The 20,306-nt window shown below is 49.2% G+C and overlaps 1 protein-coding gene across 10 annotated transcripts in view; it reads right to left on the bottom strand.

Annotated features, from left to right (window-relative positions):
- The window catches only part of Ampd3 (adenosine monophosphate deaminase 3), a 46,130-nt gene that overhangs the window by 14,051 nt on the left and 11,773 nt on the right, over positions 1-20,306 (bottom strand). For 9 of the 10 annotated variants that reach the window (XM_031387865.1, XM_031387862.1, XM_031387860.1 and 6 more), the window contains 4 exons: positions 10,356-10,560; positions 7,795-7,954; positions 5,331-5,550; positions 3,341-3,470 (listed from right to left, as the gene is read on the bottom strand). In XM_031387865.1, coding sequence (XP_031243725.1) covers positions 3,341-3,470; positions 5,331-5,550; positions 7,795-7,954; positions 10,356-10,560 — 715 coding nt within the window. The remainder of the gene's footprint in view (positions 1-3,340; positions 3,471-5,330; positions 5,551-7,794; positions 7,955-10,355; positions 10,561-20,306) is intronic. The other variant, XM_031387866.1, reaches the window with a different exon arrangement.

Below are 20,306 nucleotides of genomic sequence, written 5' to 3'. Positions count from 1 at the left end.
AAGAGAAGAGAAGAGAAGAGAAGAGAAGAGAAGAGAAGAGAAGAGAAGAGAAGAGAAAGAGAAGAGAAGAGAAGGGAAAAGGCTGGGTGGGGGGCTGTAAAGGGCATTGGGTCCCCTGGAAATGAAATTATGTGTAGTTGTAAGCTGCCCGCCATGAATGCTGGGAACTGAACTCCAGTGCTCTGCAAGAACACCAAGAGCTGAGCCACCTGTGCCTTTAACTTTTCTCTTTAAACTAGCAACTCCCAAATGTGGGCCATGAGCTGAAAGTCCCAGAACTAAGTATCTGCCTATCAGACATCTCTATTCGAGGAACTCAGAGACAGTTCAAATTTAATGTACCTCCAGAAATGTCCTCTCTGTCTTAGACCGCAGCCCAAACCTGACCATCTCCCGGTTCTCAGTGTCTGAGAAATGACAGATCCTGACCTCAGATGCTCATCTTGAAAAGCGGGAAGTATGCTCGGTCTTCCCACCCTCTTCTCTCAGTAGCAGCCAATCATGTCAGTTCTACCTCCAAACCTGTACTCCACCCTCACTGCCACCAAAGAACTCACTCCTGAGTCCAAAGCAGCCTCTTTCCTGGCCTTGTGGCATCTTCCTTTGTCCTCTGTCAACCACACCACCCTCATGCACATACAAGCTAAATGGGTTGTTTTTTCTTTTTTAAAAACACTGTTTCTATCTTAGGATATGAGTGTTCCTCACCTTGCCTGTCCTACCTCCCTCTCCCCTCCATTTTCTCTCTCTTTTTACTGGGTTTCACCTACAGGCTGTCACCTGTCTTAGGGACTCAGCATGCTGAGTCACCTCTCGTGAGCCCAAGAAGACCAAGAGAGGTCACAATTCAGGGTGCTACCTACCAGACACCCTCTGCACCCTAGAACTGCTGCAGACTGGGCTCGTTGGCAAGGCTGTGAGGAGGAGACACTGACCTCAAGCCGGGGAATGCTGTCCACAGCTGGTTGGTCATCTGTTAAGACATGCCAAGCCAGACACTTGATCTATTGGACTTGTGTGTCCATTATCCCAGCCAGCCCATGGTGTTGGGGACAATGATCACTCATCAGGGACCTTCCTGCCATCAGTTTTTGACCCTCCTCCAAGAAAGACAGAAAAACTCAAAGCTGTGAGATGCAGAACATCACACGAAGTGGGACTGAGAAGAGACAGGAGCTCAGCCTGGCTTCGCTCACTGCAGCACAGCCTACCTCAGCATGACTCCACACATTCTTTGCCATTCTAGCTGTGTCCTCCAGCTTCCCAGTCATATACACAGCCTGCTGTAGCTCCCATGAGTCACAGGACATAGAATGAAACCAGCTGGGCCATCCAGGAACCACCCCCCCACACCCAGTCCAAGTTGCAGAATAAGTCAAAAAAGGCCTTCATTGGAGATTAGTGTCTTCGACTGGCCAGAAGAATCTACATGGATACTCTACTACATGAGATCCATGCTCACAGGAACAGTGACATTTCACTGTTTGCTATCTGGGACCTGAGCTATTCTCACACCCGTGGCAGACATGAGAAATTGATACACATATTTTTTTCTCTAAACTTGAATAGCGTCAGCCAGTCCCACTTGGACAGGCTTGGCCCAAACGATACCTATGATGTCCCTAATGCTGCACTTTACCAAAGTGAACAATGCTCATTTCTATCCAACATCCAACTTCCAAGTAGCAAACACAGTCCTTCCTTCTTAGCAGTGGGCAGAAAATACAAATCTCAGTTATTAGGGCCCTGCTGACACCATACTGACACCTGCCATGCCCCAGGCTCCTGCCTTTACAGCCTGGCTCTGGACATGACAGCCACCATAGGGATAACCCTTCCCTGTCACTGTGGATTTTAAAATCCCAGTTCTGTCCTTAGAACACAGATTTTGGTGGGAAAATAAATCCCTCAGCACCCAGCAGGCCAGCTCTCCTGCCCAGGAGGATCAGGCCTAACTCAGCAGCTCTGGATTCATGCTTACAGACCAATCTAGATGCCAGAAACCAGACCATTGTGTATAGAGCAGGCATCAACCCCAGACTGCCAAGGAACCCCAAGATTCATCTCTTCTCTCTTCCACTTCATAGCCAAGGAGCAGCCCAGAGACAGTTAGGGGCTGTCCAGGGATGACCACAGGACCATCAGAAGCACAGTTGGTTAGGCTAGCCTGACCCCAAGCTCCAGGAACTATACAGGCCCATAGCACTCACACTTGCAAAGGGCAGGGCTGTGCCAGACTGGGTGAGGTGTTTCACCCATCTGCCATGGTATGTGCTAAGTTCTCACAGAAACTGAGCCACCCAAAGAAGGGACAGACAGTAGCTATTGTGTCTAGGTAAGTGGTCTAACCACACAACCTTTCACCTCTGCCCATGCATCCAAGACACGTACAAAGACCTCCAATAACCCGTGAGTCCTACTCTTACTTTAGAAGCCTCTTGGTCCAGTCTGAGACTACCAGCACTCTTTAGGAAGCCCATAGGCCTCCATGGTTCAGAACCTTCCCACAGCCCCGCAGGCCTCCCTCTACCTGGCTGCCACCTAAGTTCCAGCCCCACATGCTTGCACTCTCTCTCCTCCCTCTCCCCCTCTGACATCTGCATATGCTTCTCCCTCCCCAGAATGCCACTGTCACTCTTTACCACAGGCCCTCTCCTCCTCCAGTTCTGGCCTCTCTGAAAGCCACCCCTGACCCCCATCACAGAACTTGTCTCGGAGGATTCTCATGAGCAGAAAGTGAGTCTTGCTCTCCATCCGAGAGCCATGCTCAGCATGCCAAACCTTCCTTCCCCTGGAAGACAGCAGAAAAGTTCCAGGCCAGGATCCTTTAATACACACACACTGCCCTGTTGCTGCTCCTGCAGGCAGAAGGTGCCAGAGCAACTCGGCCAACCCAGGGGCAGAGGCTGGAGCACCTCAGTGCTCTGCTTTAATAGAGCTGAGTCCAAAGGATGTAAACCTGCCAACTCCTAAGTCCAGAGAGGTCCTAACAGCTTTCCCTCTGTGATGTCTCTAACACATCCACTACCCCAAAGCCGTCACTGTTAAGACCAGTGAGCAGGCTATGCTCTGATGCTGGAGAAAGACCTGCACCGACACAGGCTTTCCACCATGGATCTAGAGTGGCACCCGTGTCCGAGACACAACCCGATGCAAGGATGCAGTCCACCAGCCTTCCTACTACACAGACATGTTTTATCATGCAGGCTACTCTGGCCAAGAAATGTCCAGCCAGGAGGCCTGGCACTCACCCAGCTCTGGTCCTAGACAGACCCAGGGCATCATTCCCTGGACCCAATATGGGGCCAGGTGAGTGGCTTGGACACTAGCCACTACATACCTTTCTCACATTATAAAAGTCTCTGTGGGGGTTACTCTTCAATTCCTTGAACTCTGACATTTCATTTAACATCTCATGAAGGCTAAACTTGGATTCCAGAAAGTTCAGTCGCCGGTGACAATAGGTTTTCCTGCAAGTTGGTGAGAGATAGAGACCCCAGTAAGACGTCACATCAAACAACAGTTTAGCAACCTCAAGACAAGGCAGTGACCCGGGCTGGAAGGGTCAGGCTCTGATAGCATGGAGGGAGAAGAGCAGAGATGCTTACAGCTCTCCTCAGACATGTTTGAACTGACCAGCACATGCGTGTGTGATGACACCACATGAGCAGTCAAGACACCGGGGAGGAAAGCACCAACTCTAGGATCCTATGCAGGTTTTTGTTGTCTTATGTGTTTGGGCAATTAGCACAGGAATAACCATCCCATGCATAACTGTGGAGATGGTACCACCCCAGACTGAAGTATGTGTTACAGGCTTATGCGTTACAGGCTGTGTCTGGCTGAGCAGAGGAGCCCCTCCCATTGTCCTTCTCATCTTTCCTCAGCCCCCGTAATCATTTAAATACAGAATTCATTGCCCAGAATATCAGTGATGCAGTCAAACTGTCTACTACACTACAACCTGCCTAGATGCAGAGGCATCAACCCTCCACTCATGACCAACAGTCCCTAGATTCCCATAGCCTGAGGGATCCTCAACTCTGAGATTTCTGAGTAGGAAGAGGACATTTCAGGGAGGAGCCAGTGAGGAACACTGAGACAGAAAGCTTTGTGGGACTGAAACCCCAGGATCCTCACCCAGGAAAAGCACTCACAGGGAGTAAGTTTTCCTCAGAGAGCAAAGATAAGACTTGCTGCTATGGGCAGATGTCTCCCACACCTAGCTCAGCTGCCCAGCCTCACAGAATTGATCCTGCTCCCTCAATATTCTCCAACAGTATTGGCTACCTCTCAAGTCCCTAGGCCGCCATAAAGAGCAGTTGCTTGGAACTGGAGAGATGGCTCCGTGGTTAAGATCACATACTGTTTCTGCAGAGGACCTGAGTTTGACTCCAAGTATCCAAATCACAACTGCCAGAAACTCCAGCTTTAGGGGATCCTACAGCCTCTGACCTACTCACATGCAGATATATACATGTATATATAAATAAATGGCAATAATAACATTTTTAATTCCAACCCACAGCAGTGTCACCTTCACAGGCAAACCCTGAGTAAGTCAGGGATCTCGGAGTGAAAAAAGAGACAGATACCCCAGTAAAACGTCACATCAAACATTAGGTTTGGTCACTGTCCAGTGACTGTCCCTTGATAATTTCTCAGACAACAGTCACTGCTTATACCCCTGGTAAGGAGGAATTCCCAGAAACTGTCCCTTCCCCTCCTGGGTCTTAATTCTGACCTCTGATCAGTGAGGACCAAGAGCCAGAGGCCCACCCTTCCCCATCCTGCTCCTCTGTCTCAGAGACAAGGCTCACACCCTTTGCAGCAAAACCCAAAAGGCAAGAGTGAGCAAAGAGTACATGCACTCTGGCAGCCCCTTGCCTTCCCCAGACTCCCATTCCTAAGGTTTAAGTTACGGAACCTTCACCATTGGTTAGCTCAAACTCCCCACCAAGAAGACAGCCCAGCTGTCAGCTCCAGCCAAGCTCTCGAGCATGGGTGGGGACACAAAGGGCCCCAGGATCCCTGCATGCTACTTTCAAAAACACAAAAAAGCCCAATAGCTGAAACAAGAATGCCCTGGGCTGGCAGCTGGCAGCTCTCGGCAGTGTTTCCTTCTCCCTAAGGAGAAGGGTGGCAGCTGATGTAGGTACACAGTGGCAGCTACCACACAGAAGTTTCCACATGTCCATGTGCAGCAGTAACAACTCTAAGCCTGTGCAACCCCCCCAAAAGGAAATCCAGGATGGAGTGCATGCATCAAAGCTTGCTTCTCCTTCCTACACACCCACACGATGAGAGGGGAATCAGGGAAACTGGCTTACGTGGGGCCATCGGTGATGAGTGCCAGAATATGGCTCATGTCCACAATGTAGGTCTCCAGGTCAGGGTAGGGCAGGCTGTGGGGCTCCTGGCGTTCCAACATCGCCTGATTGTCATACACAAAGAGAACACCTCCCTGCATGCGGACCAGGTAGCCCAGGTTGGGGGGTGCATCGTCCAAGCAATAAGGGTCCTCCTGGGGCAGTGGGGGAGGGTGGAAGTCTGCAAAACAGGATGCATGGTGGCCAAATGACCAACCTTGTACACTCTGTCAGCTTCCCTGGTTTGTTTGTCTCTATAACTCTCACCACTGTGTGAAATCATAGTTCTTCACACCTTGGGTATCAAAGGACACACTGGTTTGTGTCGTGAGCTGCTATAGTCCAGTCTCTAGAGCAAGACTGTCCCAAGGCTAGCACACCAATGCGTGTGTGTGTGTGTGTGTGTGTGTGTGTGTGTGTGCGTGTCCATTTGCATGCATGCTTATGGGGGGGGTTATGTGTTTGCACATGCACATATGTGTGTGTTTAGCTTAATTAAAATGGACTTCACTTGGTTTGGCCCTTCTTGGCCCTCAGGGATGTCTGCTTTATTTTATTTTTAATTTTTAGAAAAGAACGGCTAGGTGTTCTCCCAGTAAGCGAAGGGAAAGCACTGGCAATGCCTGAGTCGGGCAATAACTGCTCCCTCTACCCACATTTTTTTTTTCCTGAGCCCAAGGCAGCCAAGGAATTAGACAAGAAGCCACCCTGTCCCTAAAAGAGCAAACGGAGCAGTAACCAGGCTCTGCCCTCCCAGAGCAGGAACTGGCCAGCATGGAGTCCTCTGCCCAGTGTGGAGCTAGATAGACTAGCCCAACCCAAGCAGTGAAACACCTCTGCTATTGACTGTGTGACTGCCTCTGGGTCCTGACCCCTCACCTGAGACACCTCCTACCCGACAGGTGGTAACGAGGGCCATAAAAGCACAGGTAGGGAAATGCTTTGTAAACAGGTGTGCCCTGCACGAGGATCATGGGACATTGCTTATGATGGTTCAACTTAATGGGCTTTTTTAAACTTTAGGATTGTGCAGGTGTGAGTATCGGCCAGCAAAACACTGTGTTTTGAATAAGGGTATTCAGCATGTTGTTACTAACATGATGATTTTGCCAGCTGTAGGCTCACAGAAACGTTCTGAGCATGGTTAACATAGATTGGCTGTGTTGACTGCATCTTCAGCTTAGGATGTTTTCAGCTTCTGTTTGATTTACTGGGAGCACACTCCATCAACAGTCAGGGGCATCTGCCTTCTCATTAGTCTCAGTTCTCAGCTCTTAACCAGCTGTCTCTGGCCAGGGAATAAACACAGCAGATCAGCCAGCACCTTTGCAGGCCTGACAGGCAGAAGGAACTTTGGCTCCTGATTGGAAGAAGCACCCAGGGCCCAGGGCAGAGTGTCCTGCCTCAGCACTCTGGAACAGACTGACCCTAGGCTGTGATGGTCACAGAGAAGGCAGAAGACAGCAGAGCCAGGATGCTGATGTCCCTATCAGGCACAGCAACAGACCAGCCCAGGAGTCTCTAGATAGTGCTAGCATTGTGTACAGGGCAGATAGTTAGAAAGACCAGTGTGAAACCACAGCCCACCCAGAGATTGCATCGCTTCACCACACTCATGATCAGGAAACAAGGGCCTTCTGCCATATGAAGCACCGGAGCATCCGGCAGTCATTCTTGCCTGGCCCCTGGCAATACTGGGGACCTGTCCCTCTGACAGACAGGGAAATAGCTCTGAGAAGGTTGAGATCTACCCGGGTCCCCCTCAAGTACAAAGGGATGCTCAATATAGAACTGGGCTAGAAACAAGGACAACCTAGCACCTGTTACTGAAGGCATCAAGGGTACTGGCCTGGATATGATCCCCAGGCCCTTGTCTAATCCCCATCCCTGGATTTCAAGGATGAGGGTTGACATCCTCTTGTTTTAGCAACTTAATTGTTAGTCCCTGCTGTTCCTAGTCCCCTCACTAGGTCAGGTAGATACTCTGCCCTTTCTTGTCTCCTGTCTCTGAACTTAAATATGGCTGCCATTTATGGAACACTCTAGATGCCCAGTGTGTATGTACTAAGCACTCCACACACATTCACACAATCTCACCCAGGGAGGTGGTGATTGCTGGCATTCCCGTTTTTCAGACCATAAGACTGAAATTTAGAGAAGCTGTTTACTCAAGGGCCAAGAAACTGGCACAATCCAGATATGAAGGTAAATATGTTTCACTTCCTCTGCCCAGGCCACACGGGCTCTGTATGTATTCCCACTCAACCTTTCCACTGCTGTATGTTTGATTGTACCATTTTAAACACACCAGGAGCCCCACCTCCAAAAACACCACTAGTAGAAATATATTCAGCCAGCAAAAAGTCCCAGCCACTCTTGGGTCCGGCTCACATATAGAATCCCACTTGATCCCAAGACTTCATACCTGGGAGACCCTCTTCCAAAGGTACACTTTCCCCCTGATGAGCCAGGTACTGGGCTGTGGTCCGTGGGAAGCGGTGGTAGGCAAGCCGTGCATACTTCTCCCGGATCATCAGGGCCTTGGCTAGGCTCTTGGCAGCCTGCTCATAGTCTTCCACAGTGATCTACAGCAGGAGACATGTAAGAAAGGGTCTGTCCACAAGCCAGAGACAACAGTGCTTGGAAAGATCCTGTGCAAGCCTGGCCACCATGAACTAGGATTTCAGGACAGTTCCCATCAAACTGATAAGAGAGGCTCATTGTATGTGACTTGCTCACACAAACGCTGATTTATGGTGGGCACCTGAGTTTCTTCTGGGAGTCTGGAATTGGGGGTGTGCTATGCAGATGTGTGAGCAAAGCCAAGACATCTCTAATGAGCTTCCCTGATGGACACTAGGTATTGGTCCCTTATTGGGAGAGATCTCTTGGAAGCTAGTCCTAGTTTCCCCCAGACCTGTGTGTCCCTCCCCTTGGCTGATATACTCTTTCTTTTTGTAATACACTGAGACTGTGGGTACAGCCATGTGCTACATCCTGAGAGCCTTTCTAGCAAATCTCAAGTCTGAAGATGGTCTTGGGGACCCTGACACAGGACACATAGGAAGAAAGATAGGGTTGCTAGGAGGGAGAGAGGTTCTCAGTCTGCACATCCCAGACTGGCCCCCAAGGATGTCAATTAAACCAGAAGTCTACAGCTGTAACCAGCATACAGAGCCTGAGTCCTATCCCTGAAGTGAGAATAACTACCATCATTTTCAACTGAAAAAAATCTATGGATCTCTAGGTGCTAAAACCAAAACATCTTTTTCTCTGCCGTCCTCTAGCTGTCAGTCAACCTGGCAGGCATCTTTTCATCAGGTCAGTGGGCTAGTCACATATGAAGCATGGGTGTTTTGTTCCATTTTCTTTTTTAACTAGGGAAACTAGACCCAGAAACAATCAGTCATTGTTGAGAGGTGACAAAGTCAGACTTCAGATCCTGACTGACTGACTGACTCCAGGATGCTCTTCTCATGCTCAGAGATGTGTACATCTCTGAAGGCCTTCCCAACCTCCATCATCCTAGTTACTCAGTGAGGATGAGTGTCACAGAAGTCTGTGATACTCTGTGTCATCTGTGTGAAGTTTGTGATATTTGCTTAATGAGGTGCAGATGGATAGATAGGACAGGAAAGAGGGGACACCAACAGGGAGGATGAGGCTGGAGACTTGAGGAGCACAGAGTGGGGATGGCTGGGCCTAGAATTCTCCTCCTTTGCCTCGTAGCATTATTCGTTTTACTGAAATTTTGTGAGCCTACAGATTATGTGCACTTGCCTTCCAAGACCCTGACATTCACATTTCTCCTAATTGCTTTGGATGTCCTCCAAGGGAGGATAAATGAAGCATCATCCTGGGCACAGCACCCTCCGTCCTCCCTCGACCCACTCTGTCATCAGAGGGAACAGGCAGTGTACCATGTCTTTCTCGTTCATTCCCCAAATCTGACTCCTTGCTTTTCAAACTGGAAGCAGACCGCTTCCCATCTCAGATACCCACACATGGGACTAGCCTCAGAACAACCACAGGGACAGGACAGCAGACACATGCTAAGATAAAGCCAAGTCCCTGCCTACAGCAAAGCCAAAGGACCACATGACAAAGGACTCAAGAGGTAGCCAGGGAGATCAGAGAAGGTGTAGGGTTCCTGAGGAAGGGCAGCCATCAGTCGATCATGTGGGCCCAGCAAGGCCCAGTGGCCACCCCTGGGTACCAGGATCAGTAAGGTCAGCCTGTCTCTTATAGCCTCATAGCTCTCTAGTTATGCACATGGGAGAAAGAAGGGAGGTAACATTGCAAGCTCATCTACTCCAGCAGCACGAATTTAGCCAGTGTCTACTTTCTGTTCCATTACTCTGCCCACATACATGAGGGTGGACACCAATCCCTGGCCAGGAGGCTAAGGCTGGGTTTGGCAGAAAATATCCTGACTAAGAAAAAGGACTGCATTAATTCCCTTCTATATTCCCATCCCCAGGAAGTCGATATGCATGTGGTACAAACACACAATGGAATGCTATGCACCCGTAAAGAAGAACAAGGGAGCTCTTTCATAAATCTATACAGCATCATCTCCAAGGGAACTGTTTTGAATAGGGAAGGCTTGTTCTTCTTCTCATCAAGAGCCTCTCTTACTGGCTGAGGGATTTCTAGCCTGTATTTAAAGATATTGACTTAAGCATGGAAGAGCTAATTTTACACAAGTCAATACCATCACATAGTCTCTGCTGGAGTCTGGGAATGTTGACAGGTCTTGTTGGCAGATTTCTGGGCTCCAGAACACACAGGACTAACTGGACACAGCTACATCCTGCCAGCCTGAAGTTCTTAAATCTTATAAACCAGGATGGGACAGCTCCCTAGACATGCCCACACCCCTGGGTCTCCACTAAGGCCTCCATACTCTTCAGGTTCCTGGGTCCCCTTCCATCTCCTCCCAGACACACACACTGGGCCAGGCTTCAAGGGTGGATATGACCTTACCCCTGCACAGTAATCTCCACTGATGGTGACCCGCTGATACTCAGGCATAGCATAGGGTGCTGGCCCAGGCTTAGAAGTAGCTCCAGGGACCAGAGGGGTTGCAGGAGACATGGCAGGACTGGCAGTTGGAGGACCTTTCCAGTCTTGTTGTGTTGGCATCTGCAGGGACAAAGACTGCGACCGGATCATCTTGAAACTCTTCTTTCTAAGAGCCAAGGACAAGGGACAGGGGAGATATCAGCTGCTAATAGGGAGAATCTCAGGCAGCAGGAAATTCCACTGTCATCAATTCCTGGTGCTGGGTATCACTAAAAAGCCTCTGGTGGGCTGGGGAGATCGTTCAATGACAAAGTGCTTGCAGTACAAGCATGAGGATATAGATTGAGAACTCCAGCAATCACAGAAAGTGAGTGTCACTGCGGGCATCAGTAGCCCCAGCACAAGTGAAGCCCAGGGGCCCTCTGGTTAGTCAGTTTAGCTGAAACAGAGAGCTTCGGGTTCAGTCAAGAGACTGTCTCAAAAAATAAGATGGATCTAAATGGAAAACGACATCAACCTCTGGCCTCCACACCTGCACCTGCACCTGCACTTACATACATTTCTGGTTGCTTATGACTTCCTCTTCCCAGCTTTCCAGACACTGCACCTGAGGTCACACCTCACTGCCGAGGGTGGAGTCTGCGGGACCTATGGCACATGGCACTAGGTCAATGTGACAGGGCAGAGACAGACAGACCCAGACCACACTTACATACTGCAGGAGCTCCAGAATGTAAGGGTAACTGACACTGTGTCAGAGAGGCATCCCCCAAGGTGTGGACAGCATGCTCTCGTCAAATGAGCCAAACTCTAAGCTCTGACAAATGAAGTCTCCGGAAAGATGTGGTCAGGGACACAAAGGCACAACATTGTATTTTAGTTACAAACATGGGCACAAGACACAGCAGGGATGAAGAGTGATCAGTTTGTCAGCCTCCTTGGTTAGGGCCCAGAGACAGAAGGGGCCTTATACAAAATGACACAGCAAGGTGGCTGCTTTCTCCAGCCATTAGCCAGCTTCTCCTTCCTCAAGCCTGATGTTTGCCACCTTGGCAGCAGCTGGGGCTGGTACAGCTCTGCATACATCCCTGCTATGGGGAAGGGGTTGACGGGCACCAGTGTGAGGCCTGGACCCTGGAGCTGTTGTTCTGGCACTAGAAGACAAGTCCACACGGCTGGTTTAAGATGCTGCACGTTCATGATTACTTGCAAGTCTGATTTGTGATGACATGGCTTCCTTTGTTAACAAAAATCCAAACTGTTTCAGTTGACGTCACTCCAAGTTCTGTGATCCCCAGGAAGGAAGTTACTCAGCGCTGGGAAATTGCCAGCAGCAGCTGGACTTACCCTCTAAGCAAGACACGATTAAATGCTTTCTTCTATGGGTTATCATGGACATGATGTCTCTTCACAGCAATAGGAAGGTAACTAAGATCTCTCTGGTGACGCTGGGTATGGGAAACCAGTCTATCCCCATTGGCCTTACACTCACCCAGAAGCAGCCAGCTTCCTGCTGGCGCCATTCAGGTCTCCTCCCTACCCAACCTTCCAGAACCCAGTTCACCTCTCCTGCTTGCCACAGGTCTCTCTGCCCTAAGGACCTGTGTTTCCACCTTCCTGAGACAAGGATGTTCACACCTGAGAGATGAAACTGGCCCCGTCTCAGAAAGTGCCTCCCCAGGGACTCACATGGCTGACAAACCAGGCTGCTTCAAGAACCCCAACCCTGGCCTGTTGTCCTTCACCTGTTGATGAGCCAACATCCTGTACTGAGAAAGGCAGATGTCAGGTGGTCCAGCAAGTCAGTCAGTGTTAGAGTCACCCTAAGCACAGAGGTCCCTGTATAAGGAATCTTTGGGACATCTTGACTCTGCTCAGCTCATCCCATGAGACACACCAGTTCCTGTGTCACACCGATGTGTGTGTTTTATCTTATGCCAATGCCATCCCCTCTGGGGTCTCATCCAACCAAGGAGAAGCAATGGGCAACTTATCAGGTGAGCAATAGGTAAGATAAGTAAGAATGGAACAAACAAAACATGCATGCAAAAATCTGGAAGACTGCCTAAGTCAAGACCTTACCAGGCTTCTCCTATGAATGCCCCAATAGGAAAGAACGTGTCTGTCCCACTGAGGAAGCCAATACCTAGCTGGTACCCAGAGAACTCTCCTTCTTGCCCATTATTCGCTGTGAGAACTGTTCAGCCAGACTGTTACACATGGATAGGGATGTGGCTCAGGTGAAAGAGTGCTTACCTAGAATTCATCAAGACCCAGTCTGATCCCCAGTACTACATAAATCAGAAATGATAACACACACACCTGTAATCGCAGCAACCAGAAGGGAGAGTTAGAAGGATCAGAATTCAAGGTCATTACATGCTTGCTATTCATTGAGTTCAAGGACAGCCTGGGCTACATGAGGCAGACTGTTATGCAAAACCATTCATAGGCTGAGAACTCATGCTTACAGGCCCAGGGGTAGGTTTAAAATGGCTGGGCCACCTTCTCAAGAGCTACCATCCTGAAGTAGCAGGGAGCTGGAATTCCCATCAGCTAACCACTGAGCTGGCATCTGGAAGTAGAATGCCGTTGTCTGCTGCTGCGTAACAAATTGCCATAGATTTGACAACTTGAACCCATGCCCATTTGTGAGTCCCCAGTTCTGTAGGTGAGATGGTCAGCTAGGATTGGCGGAAATCCATGCTCAGGCCACCCAAAAGCCAAAACAGACATCAACTACACTGGGATCTCTGAAAGAATTCATCTTTAAGATAGTCAGGCTGCCTGCCGTGGCTGTTAGGACTGAGAGTCCCAGTTTCCTGGTGACCTGGCCAGAGGTCACCACAGCCCCCCACAGACAACACTCTGATCCCTGAGGTAAGCCTTGTGTCAGGAAACCCCTGAGTGTTCTGTGTTCCCAGTCTTCCTGGCTGTGCTTCGTCTGGAAAAGCACTGTTTTGAAGCCTTTGTAATTAGATCCGGTTCAATGACAACCTCCCTAGTTTAAGGTGAGACCATGACTCTTCTACAGGGTAATCACAGGAAAGCTTACATTCACAAAGTCTGGAAACCAGAGATCGACATCTTGGCAGAGAGAGACAGTTTAAAAATTCTGCCTACAGGTATGGAGAGATGGCCCAGGGGGTGAATTTCTTGTCATAAGTTCAGATCCGAGAACCCTCATACATGGACCATGCATGCATATGCAGACACACACACACACACACACACACACACACACACACTAACACATATGCACAATGATTAATTAATCAGTTCTGCCCACAGTGGACCATAGACTAGTATACTAGTATCCACACAGCGTTCGTGTATGTAGGTGTGTGCACATATGCCATTCCCACAAACCACCCTCTCACCATGAGAGGCGGTATGAGCCCTGCATGTGTCACAATAATAAAAAGTCACACAGAAGTACCAAAAGTCTTAGCAGAGTTAGAGAACCAGGGGGGTCTCTGGTAGGGAGATGTGAATCCTATGTACCCAGCTCTCTCCTAAACAGCCTAGCCTGGATACCTCCAATGACAGAGCTGCCTACATTCCTGAGCAAGCCATAAACATTCAAACAGTCATTCAACGAACATTTACCAAACACTTGTTCCTGGCCAGGCCAGTGCAAGACACACAAACACTCAGAGCCGAACAAAGTGCGACCTGTTACCGCCTACAGAAAGCACTTCATCACCAGGAACACAACCGTCTGTCCACACCACACCTGTCATACCTTGTGCTAGCCTCTAGGGCACCAGGGTTAGCCAGTTCACTCTGGCACATCCTCCCTTCCTCCAACCACCTGGCAGAAATACCCAGCTTGCTAAGGAGCTGGCCGGGTATGCCACAGTGAGCACACCAATTTCATACCAAGCCTGAGGCCTGGGCTTGGAAGCAGCTTCATCAATCCTTAGTCAGGTGATCCTCATAGGCCACAGGGAGCTTCTTGCTGGCCAGGCTCTCAGACAATTAGGTAACCTGGTATGTTATCTCCCTGTACCCACTCAGAGTCCCCACCTGGGCTATACCCTTCCCTATCCCTGCCATTCATCATGTCCCCACTCCTACTCTGCTTCCCCTCCTCCCCCCTCCAAAGCAATCCTATAACATCAAATTCACGTACTAAACGAAGTCCAGAGCTTTGTATGGAGGGTCTTCTCAGAGCTTCTGAGGCCTATGCCCTGGTGCATCTGCTCAAGGCCAGTTAGCCAGGCAGGGGTACCAAAGCAAGCCTCTTACCAAGCTCTCAGAAATGCACAATGAAGCAAGGGGCCACTCATGACTCCACTCTCGAAGCCTGAGGGCCAGGCTCTGGGTAGTGACAGGTATATCAGACATAACCCCGGATTCCGTGGGTTCAGTAGGACCACAGAGATGGGCCTGGAAAGTTGGACAGATGTTGAATGTGCAATATGGTCATGTCATGGAGTATTTTGGGATCCCAGAGGAGACACTTAATCCAGAATGGGCATGCAAACACTAGAGCAACAGAGACAAAGAGGGAGCGGGGATTTTAGAATGGCAGGCTTGTTGGATCCATCCCCGAGGCACACTCTTCCATTCCAGTCATTCCTCCACCTCAAGACGCAAAGCAAGACTCTAAAGTCTGGCCGTGGCAGCCAGCAAAGTGTGGTTAACTGTGCACTTGGCATGCCACTGAGTGGGATAGATTCCTGCACTTCCACAGCCTCAGCGGCTCCATGGCTTATCATGGTCACTGAACTCTTCCATGTGGAAATGGGACCCCTGGTGCAAGGAGGGGAGCAGCAGAAGAGCTGGCACATGCTGTGTGCCTGATGCCAGAGATCCCAACCTGTGTGGCAAGGAGAAGACGGAACAGCAGGCAGTGGGGCATCTGTGTGGTGAGGAGACGATGGAACGATGGAACAGCTGGCAATGGGGCATGCTGTTTGCTCACCATCCTAACTGTCTACAAAGAGTGTGTGGGGAACAGAGGGTGGAGGCCCCTCCCTCTATGGGCGTGGCCAGGTGACAGCGGCTGACTAGGAGCATACAACCTTCCTACACCCAGGAGCCTATCAGCTGCAGAGACTCTGAGACCCCTCCTCCCTTCTCTGTCTTAGCTCCCTCTTCCTTTTTGCCGGTTGACCTCCTTTCCCAGACTGACCAAAGACAGACCCGTTTGTCTCAACAGTATTCTCCTGGCCTCATCACACTTACCTCAGCCCTTCCCAGCTGTCTTTCCTCCCCAAAGACCCCAGTTGTCAGAGGGGAGCACATTCCTTATGGCCACTTATTTGTTTGTCTGTTAATTATTTGTAATAAATATATGATACATAGTGATATGGAAATGCATGTTCATATGTATGCACATGTGTGCAGTAGGTATGCATGTATATGTATTTATGTGTGTGGAGGCCAGAGGTCAACATCAATTGTCCTCCTTAATGGATCTTCACCTTCCTTTTTGAGACTGGGTCTCTCGCTGTACCTGGAGCTACTGACTCAGACTGGCTGGCCTGCAAAGCCAAGGATCCTCCTGTCCCCACCTTTGCAGAGCTGCAACTGTAAGTGCATACAATAGTGCCCAGCTTCTTCATGTGGGAACTAAGGATCAAACCCAGGGCCTCGTGCTTGCCTAGCAGGCACTTAAGGCACTTAAGAAGGGCACCGTCTCCCCAGCCCCCTTTTCTTGCTTTTATATCTGCAGTCTCTACTCATCATTGTAAAAACAGATGAGTTGGGTGCCTCCAATAAAGCTTTGTCAAAAACTATGAATCTAAAAAAGGGGGCTATGCACTCTGACTTAGTAAGCTTCATAAAACAAAATAACTTAGTGGTACTTCAACTATACTACATAATCCATAACAAATACCTATTTATCAATTTTACTCAAAACATTCTCAGGAATGTTCTAAATAGCTAAATCCTCCCCCTAAGTCTGTCCCCTTTTATATCATGACTATTTAAAAATAATTGTACAAGGCATTCTCCAATCAAATCCCTAAATCCTGGGCTCTTAGTCAGAACTCACGGGACATTTTTTTGAAATTCTCCCTGGATAGCCCAGGTCATCTGCATGTTATCCAGTCACGATCTTAAAGACATCGTGTCTCTAGACCTCTAGGCTTCAAATCCTCATGTTTACTTTTCATAGCCATTGCCTCCTCCTCCCTCACTGATGACTGCCCAACAAAACCAGGAGTCAGGCTCAGGCCAACCAAGGTGAAATCCTTAATTTTCCTGTTCAATTCTGCCATAGCACTAAAAGGCAAGGTGTACAGGCTTATTAGAGCATGTCCTAAAATAAGGAGAGAAAAGAGGTGAGGCTATACAAGAAGCTCAAGGGGGGTTTCTTCTGAGAATTATCACAAAGTTCAAAGCCAGTAGTAGTAGTAGTACATATCTGTAATGCCAGGATTCTGAGATAGGAAAACCATGAGCCCAAAGCCAGTGTGGTTTCTCTCTCTCTGTCTCTCTCTCTGTCTCTCTGTCTCTCTGTATGTGTGTGTGTGTTTGTGTACATCTACCAGTACATATACCTATATGGCATATATATACATATATATGTTTATTCTCATATATATCTCATATGATTATATTGTCTATGTACATATGTATATAGAAACACACACATAATTGAAGGTAGTCTTTGTTGTGTGTACCTGTAATCCCAGCAAGGGGAAGGCTGAGGCAGGCTGAGGTAGAAGTCTTGTCATGAGTTTAAAGTCAGCCTGGGCTGTACAATTAGCAGCAGGCCAGCTAGGAACAAAGAGCAAAGACCTGTCTCAAATAAACACAGTTACTTAGTTAAATTGTCCCTGATACTGGTGGCATATGAGTAAATACACTAAAACCCAGCGAATTGTACACACAGTGAGTGGATGGGTTGTATGGGACACAAATAATCTCTGTACAGCTGTAAAAGTTAAGGGAATGGGAATGGCAGAGAGAGAGAGAGAGAGAGAGAGAGAGAGAGAGAGAGAGGGAGGAGAAATGGAGGCCCCCTAGCATGCACATGCCTTGCTCAGAAAATTTTCCATGGTGTCTCAAAGTTGGCTGAGTTCCAGCACATGGGGTTGTAGGAGGTGAGCTCTGCCAGTGTCAGGGTCAGATAAGGTAAAGTATGAAACTGGGTCAGTGCTTCAGCTGATGCTGGCTCTGACCAAGCAGTTTATTTTTCTTATACATCTTAAACATGGTAAACTTTGGGGAAAGGTCTCCGTGTGACAACAAAATTTCAGGGATGGCTACATCAAAAGTCCCTTGAATGTCTATAGCAAAGCACCTGTGTGACCTTTAGCTTAGGAATGAGTTCTACTGACTGATAAACAATGCTCAGGAATCTGGACCAAGGGATGGAAGAGTTTGTAATAAGCATATAGATGGGTTCTATTAGTAGAGAATGCCAAGTACGTGGAACCTCTTTCATAAGGATGGGTTCTATTCACTGAGAAACAAAGCTCAGAATCAAGGCCTAAACAATGCTCAGGATTTGGGGGGATTCAGGTGAAGCCTGGATCCATAGAGTAGCAAAAGATCACTAGGTTGTTAGACAGCATCCACTCCAGCCCTCTGGGTGAACAGGCTTCAGTCATTTTCTGCATGTTTAAAATTCTGGATTTTTTAAAAATGGTTTCTGTAAGCTGTGCCTTCCACATACTAGAAAACACATGTGAGCCTCAAAGGGGTCACACGACCCTCTGGCAACTCTAGAGCCCGTTGCTTTCATACAAAGCTCATCCTCCCTCCTTTGGATCCTCATCCACCCACCCACCTGCCGGGCCCTAGCAGAAACCTAGCTATTGTCAGAGGCAGAGGACCCTGAGTGAGTGGTCCTGCTGGTTACAGATATGGCCCTGACCTACACAATTAGCAGCCTTGAGTTGGTCCCCAGCTCCACCAGGGGCGGAGCCTGAACCCTGCCCTGTTCCAGGAGCTGGCAGTCCTGCATGGTGGGCTACCAGGTGGCAGCTGCTCATCTTTTCTGCTCACAGCTTGGCTTTTGGCTTGTGCCTCCGTACTGAATTTAAAAAGAGTTGTGGGTGTTTTTGTTTTGTCTAAAGAAGAGAAGCCAGGCATAGCATCATAAGAAGAGCCTTCTCCAAGGACCATGGGTATTCAGAACAGCCAGAGTGTGGGGCAGGCATGTGTCCCAAACTAGAAGCCCCATTTTATGTCACAGTTGGAAACACAGACTCATAGTCTGGGGATCTGGAGACCTGCGGCTGCTTTCAGACCTGTGTCCCACGGGTCCTTGTTACTGTTTACCTCAGGGATCACTATGAATGGGGACCTGGAGATGCTGGTATCTGAATGACTACATAAAGGCACATCCATTGAGCAGTGAAGTAAAGAGACAATTCTCATGTGAGTAAACTCAGCCCCAGGTGGCCTTGGGATATCTGACAGTCAATGGGCCAGGTGTCTTTCAGAAGGGAAGCCATGGTTGGCTTTCCTCCACATGTCACTCAGAAGCAGCAACAGTTACATCTGAGGAAACAGCATCAGGTGTCACTTCAGAGGGCAGGACAATGTCCTGGTTAAAGTGTGAGATCCCAGAACGTGCCCTGTCACTTACTGAGTCCTAGTGTAAGTTGACCCAACTCCCAAGAGCTCTTCTTGCCTAGTCAGCCAAGTTGGGGCACCAAGAGCACCCACTCCGTGGTTGACATGAGGAGGAAGAAAGGAATGCAAACTGGGAGGCGGAGGACATGGCTCACTGTCAGCACCCAACAGCAGCACGTGCTATGCTGCCCGTCTCAGCAGGAAGCCAGGTGGCAACATTTACACGGTGAACTATGACGTAGGCATGTCCTGGGCCTTTACATATGCCAATTCCCTCATTCTTTAAAATGCCCCCATAAAGACTGACCATTATCATCCACACTTCAGATGAGGAAGAAGCTGGGGCCCAGAGAGGTTTCTTATTTTTGTCCAAAGTCACAGAGCATGCTAGTGAGTGGCAGAACCCAGATGTCCTGGATGAAGTGGCAATGGGGAGGTGGGATACCTTTCCTCTGCTGACAGACCTCCAGTGAGGCTAAGGTCTAGGCTGGACCCTGGGAAGGCAGTGAGAGGCAGATGGAGTCCCCAAGTCAGGGAGTCAGGCAGATACAAACCAGGCAACTTCCACCTAGCAGCAAGAGGCCAAATGCATTTCTAGAGTTTGCAGCTGACTCTCTGGAGACCACGGAGTGCCATTTGGATCAAGAGTAACAAAGCTTCCATTTTGCCCTGGGCCTGGGCTCTGGTGGGAAACTACAGACTCCCTCTGCAGATGTCTATGGAAACTTGCCTCAGACACTTATTATTCCTGGTAATACCAAATGCCAGGGGCTCCTGCTTCCATTATGAAGGCCCAGAATGCCCTATTCACAGCACATAGAAGGCCCTGCAGAGCATTCAGCCCCCAAGGCCAGCCCTTGCTATGCCAGGGCAGTGCAGACAAGGGACACCATAGTCTGCATCCTTTCACTCCGAGGATGAACATGGCACTAGGTCTGGGGCCACCTACCTCCAAACACAAGGATGGCACTCAGTGGATAGTCATGACCCTTCCCTTCAGGGGCTCCAGGCCCATCTGAGGAAAGCAGAAACTGAGCTTACAGATGGCCAAGCTCTGCCCCTGCCTTTTTATGCAAGTACCAACTTCATCCATCCAAGGAAATGCCAAAATCCTATCCTGCCAAGAAAAAAGGTAGGCGGGGCCTCTGGGTGAGGGATATGGCTCAGTCTCAGCTGGTAGAAGGCTTGCCTTGAATGAGTAAAACCCCTGGTTCCCTTCTAGTCCAGACCCTCTCCTTTTTGTTCTGGGGTACCAGCTGGCTTCTGAACTAGGTTGGGTCAATGGCAGGCACGGGGAGAACCCATAAGGTCCAGGAAGGGTAATGCTAGGGACAGAACCCTGCCCTTCGTCTCAGCTCCAGGAGCAGCTTT

Source organism: Mastomys coucha, unplaced genomic scaffold (genome assembly GCF_008632895.1).
Source record: "Mastomys coucha isolate ucsf_1 unplaced genomic scaffold, UCSF_Mcou_1 pScaffold21, whole genome shotgun sequence".
NCBI classification, from domain to species: Eukaryota; Metazoa; Chordata; class Mammalia; order Rodentia; family Muridae; genus Mastomys; species Mastomys coucha.
This window is presented reverse-complemented; position numbering and strand designations above follow the sequence as displayed.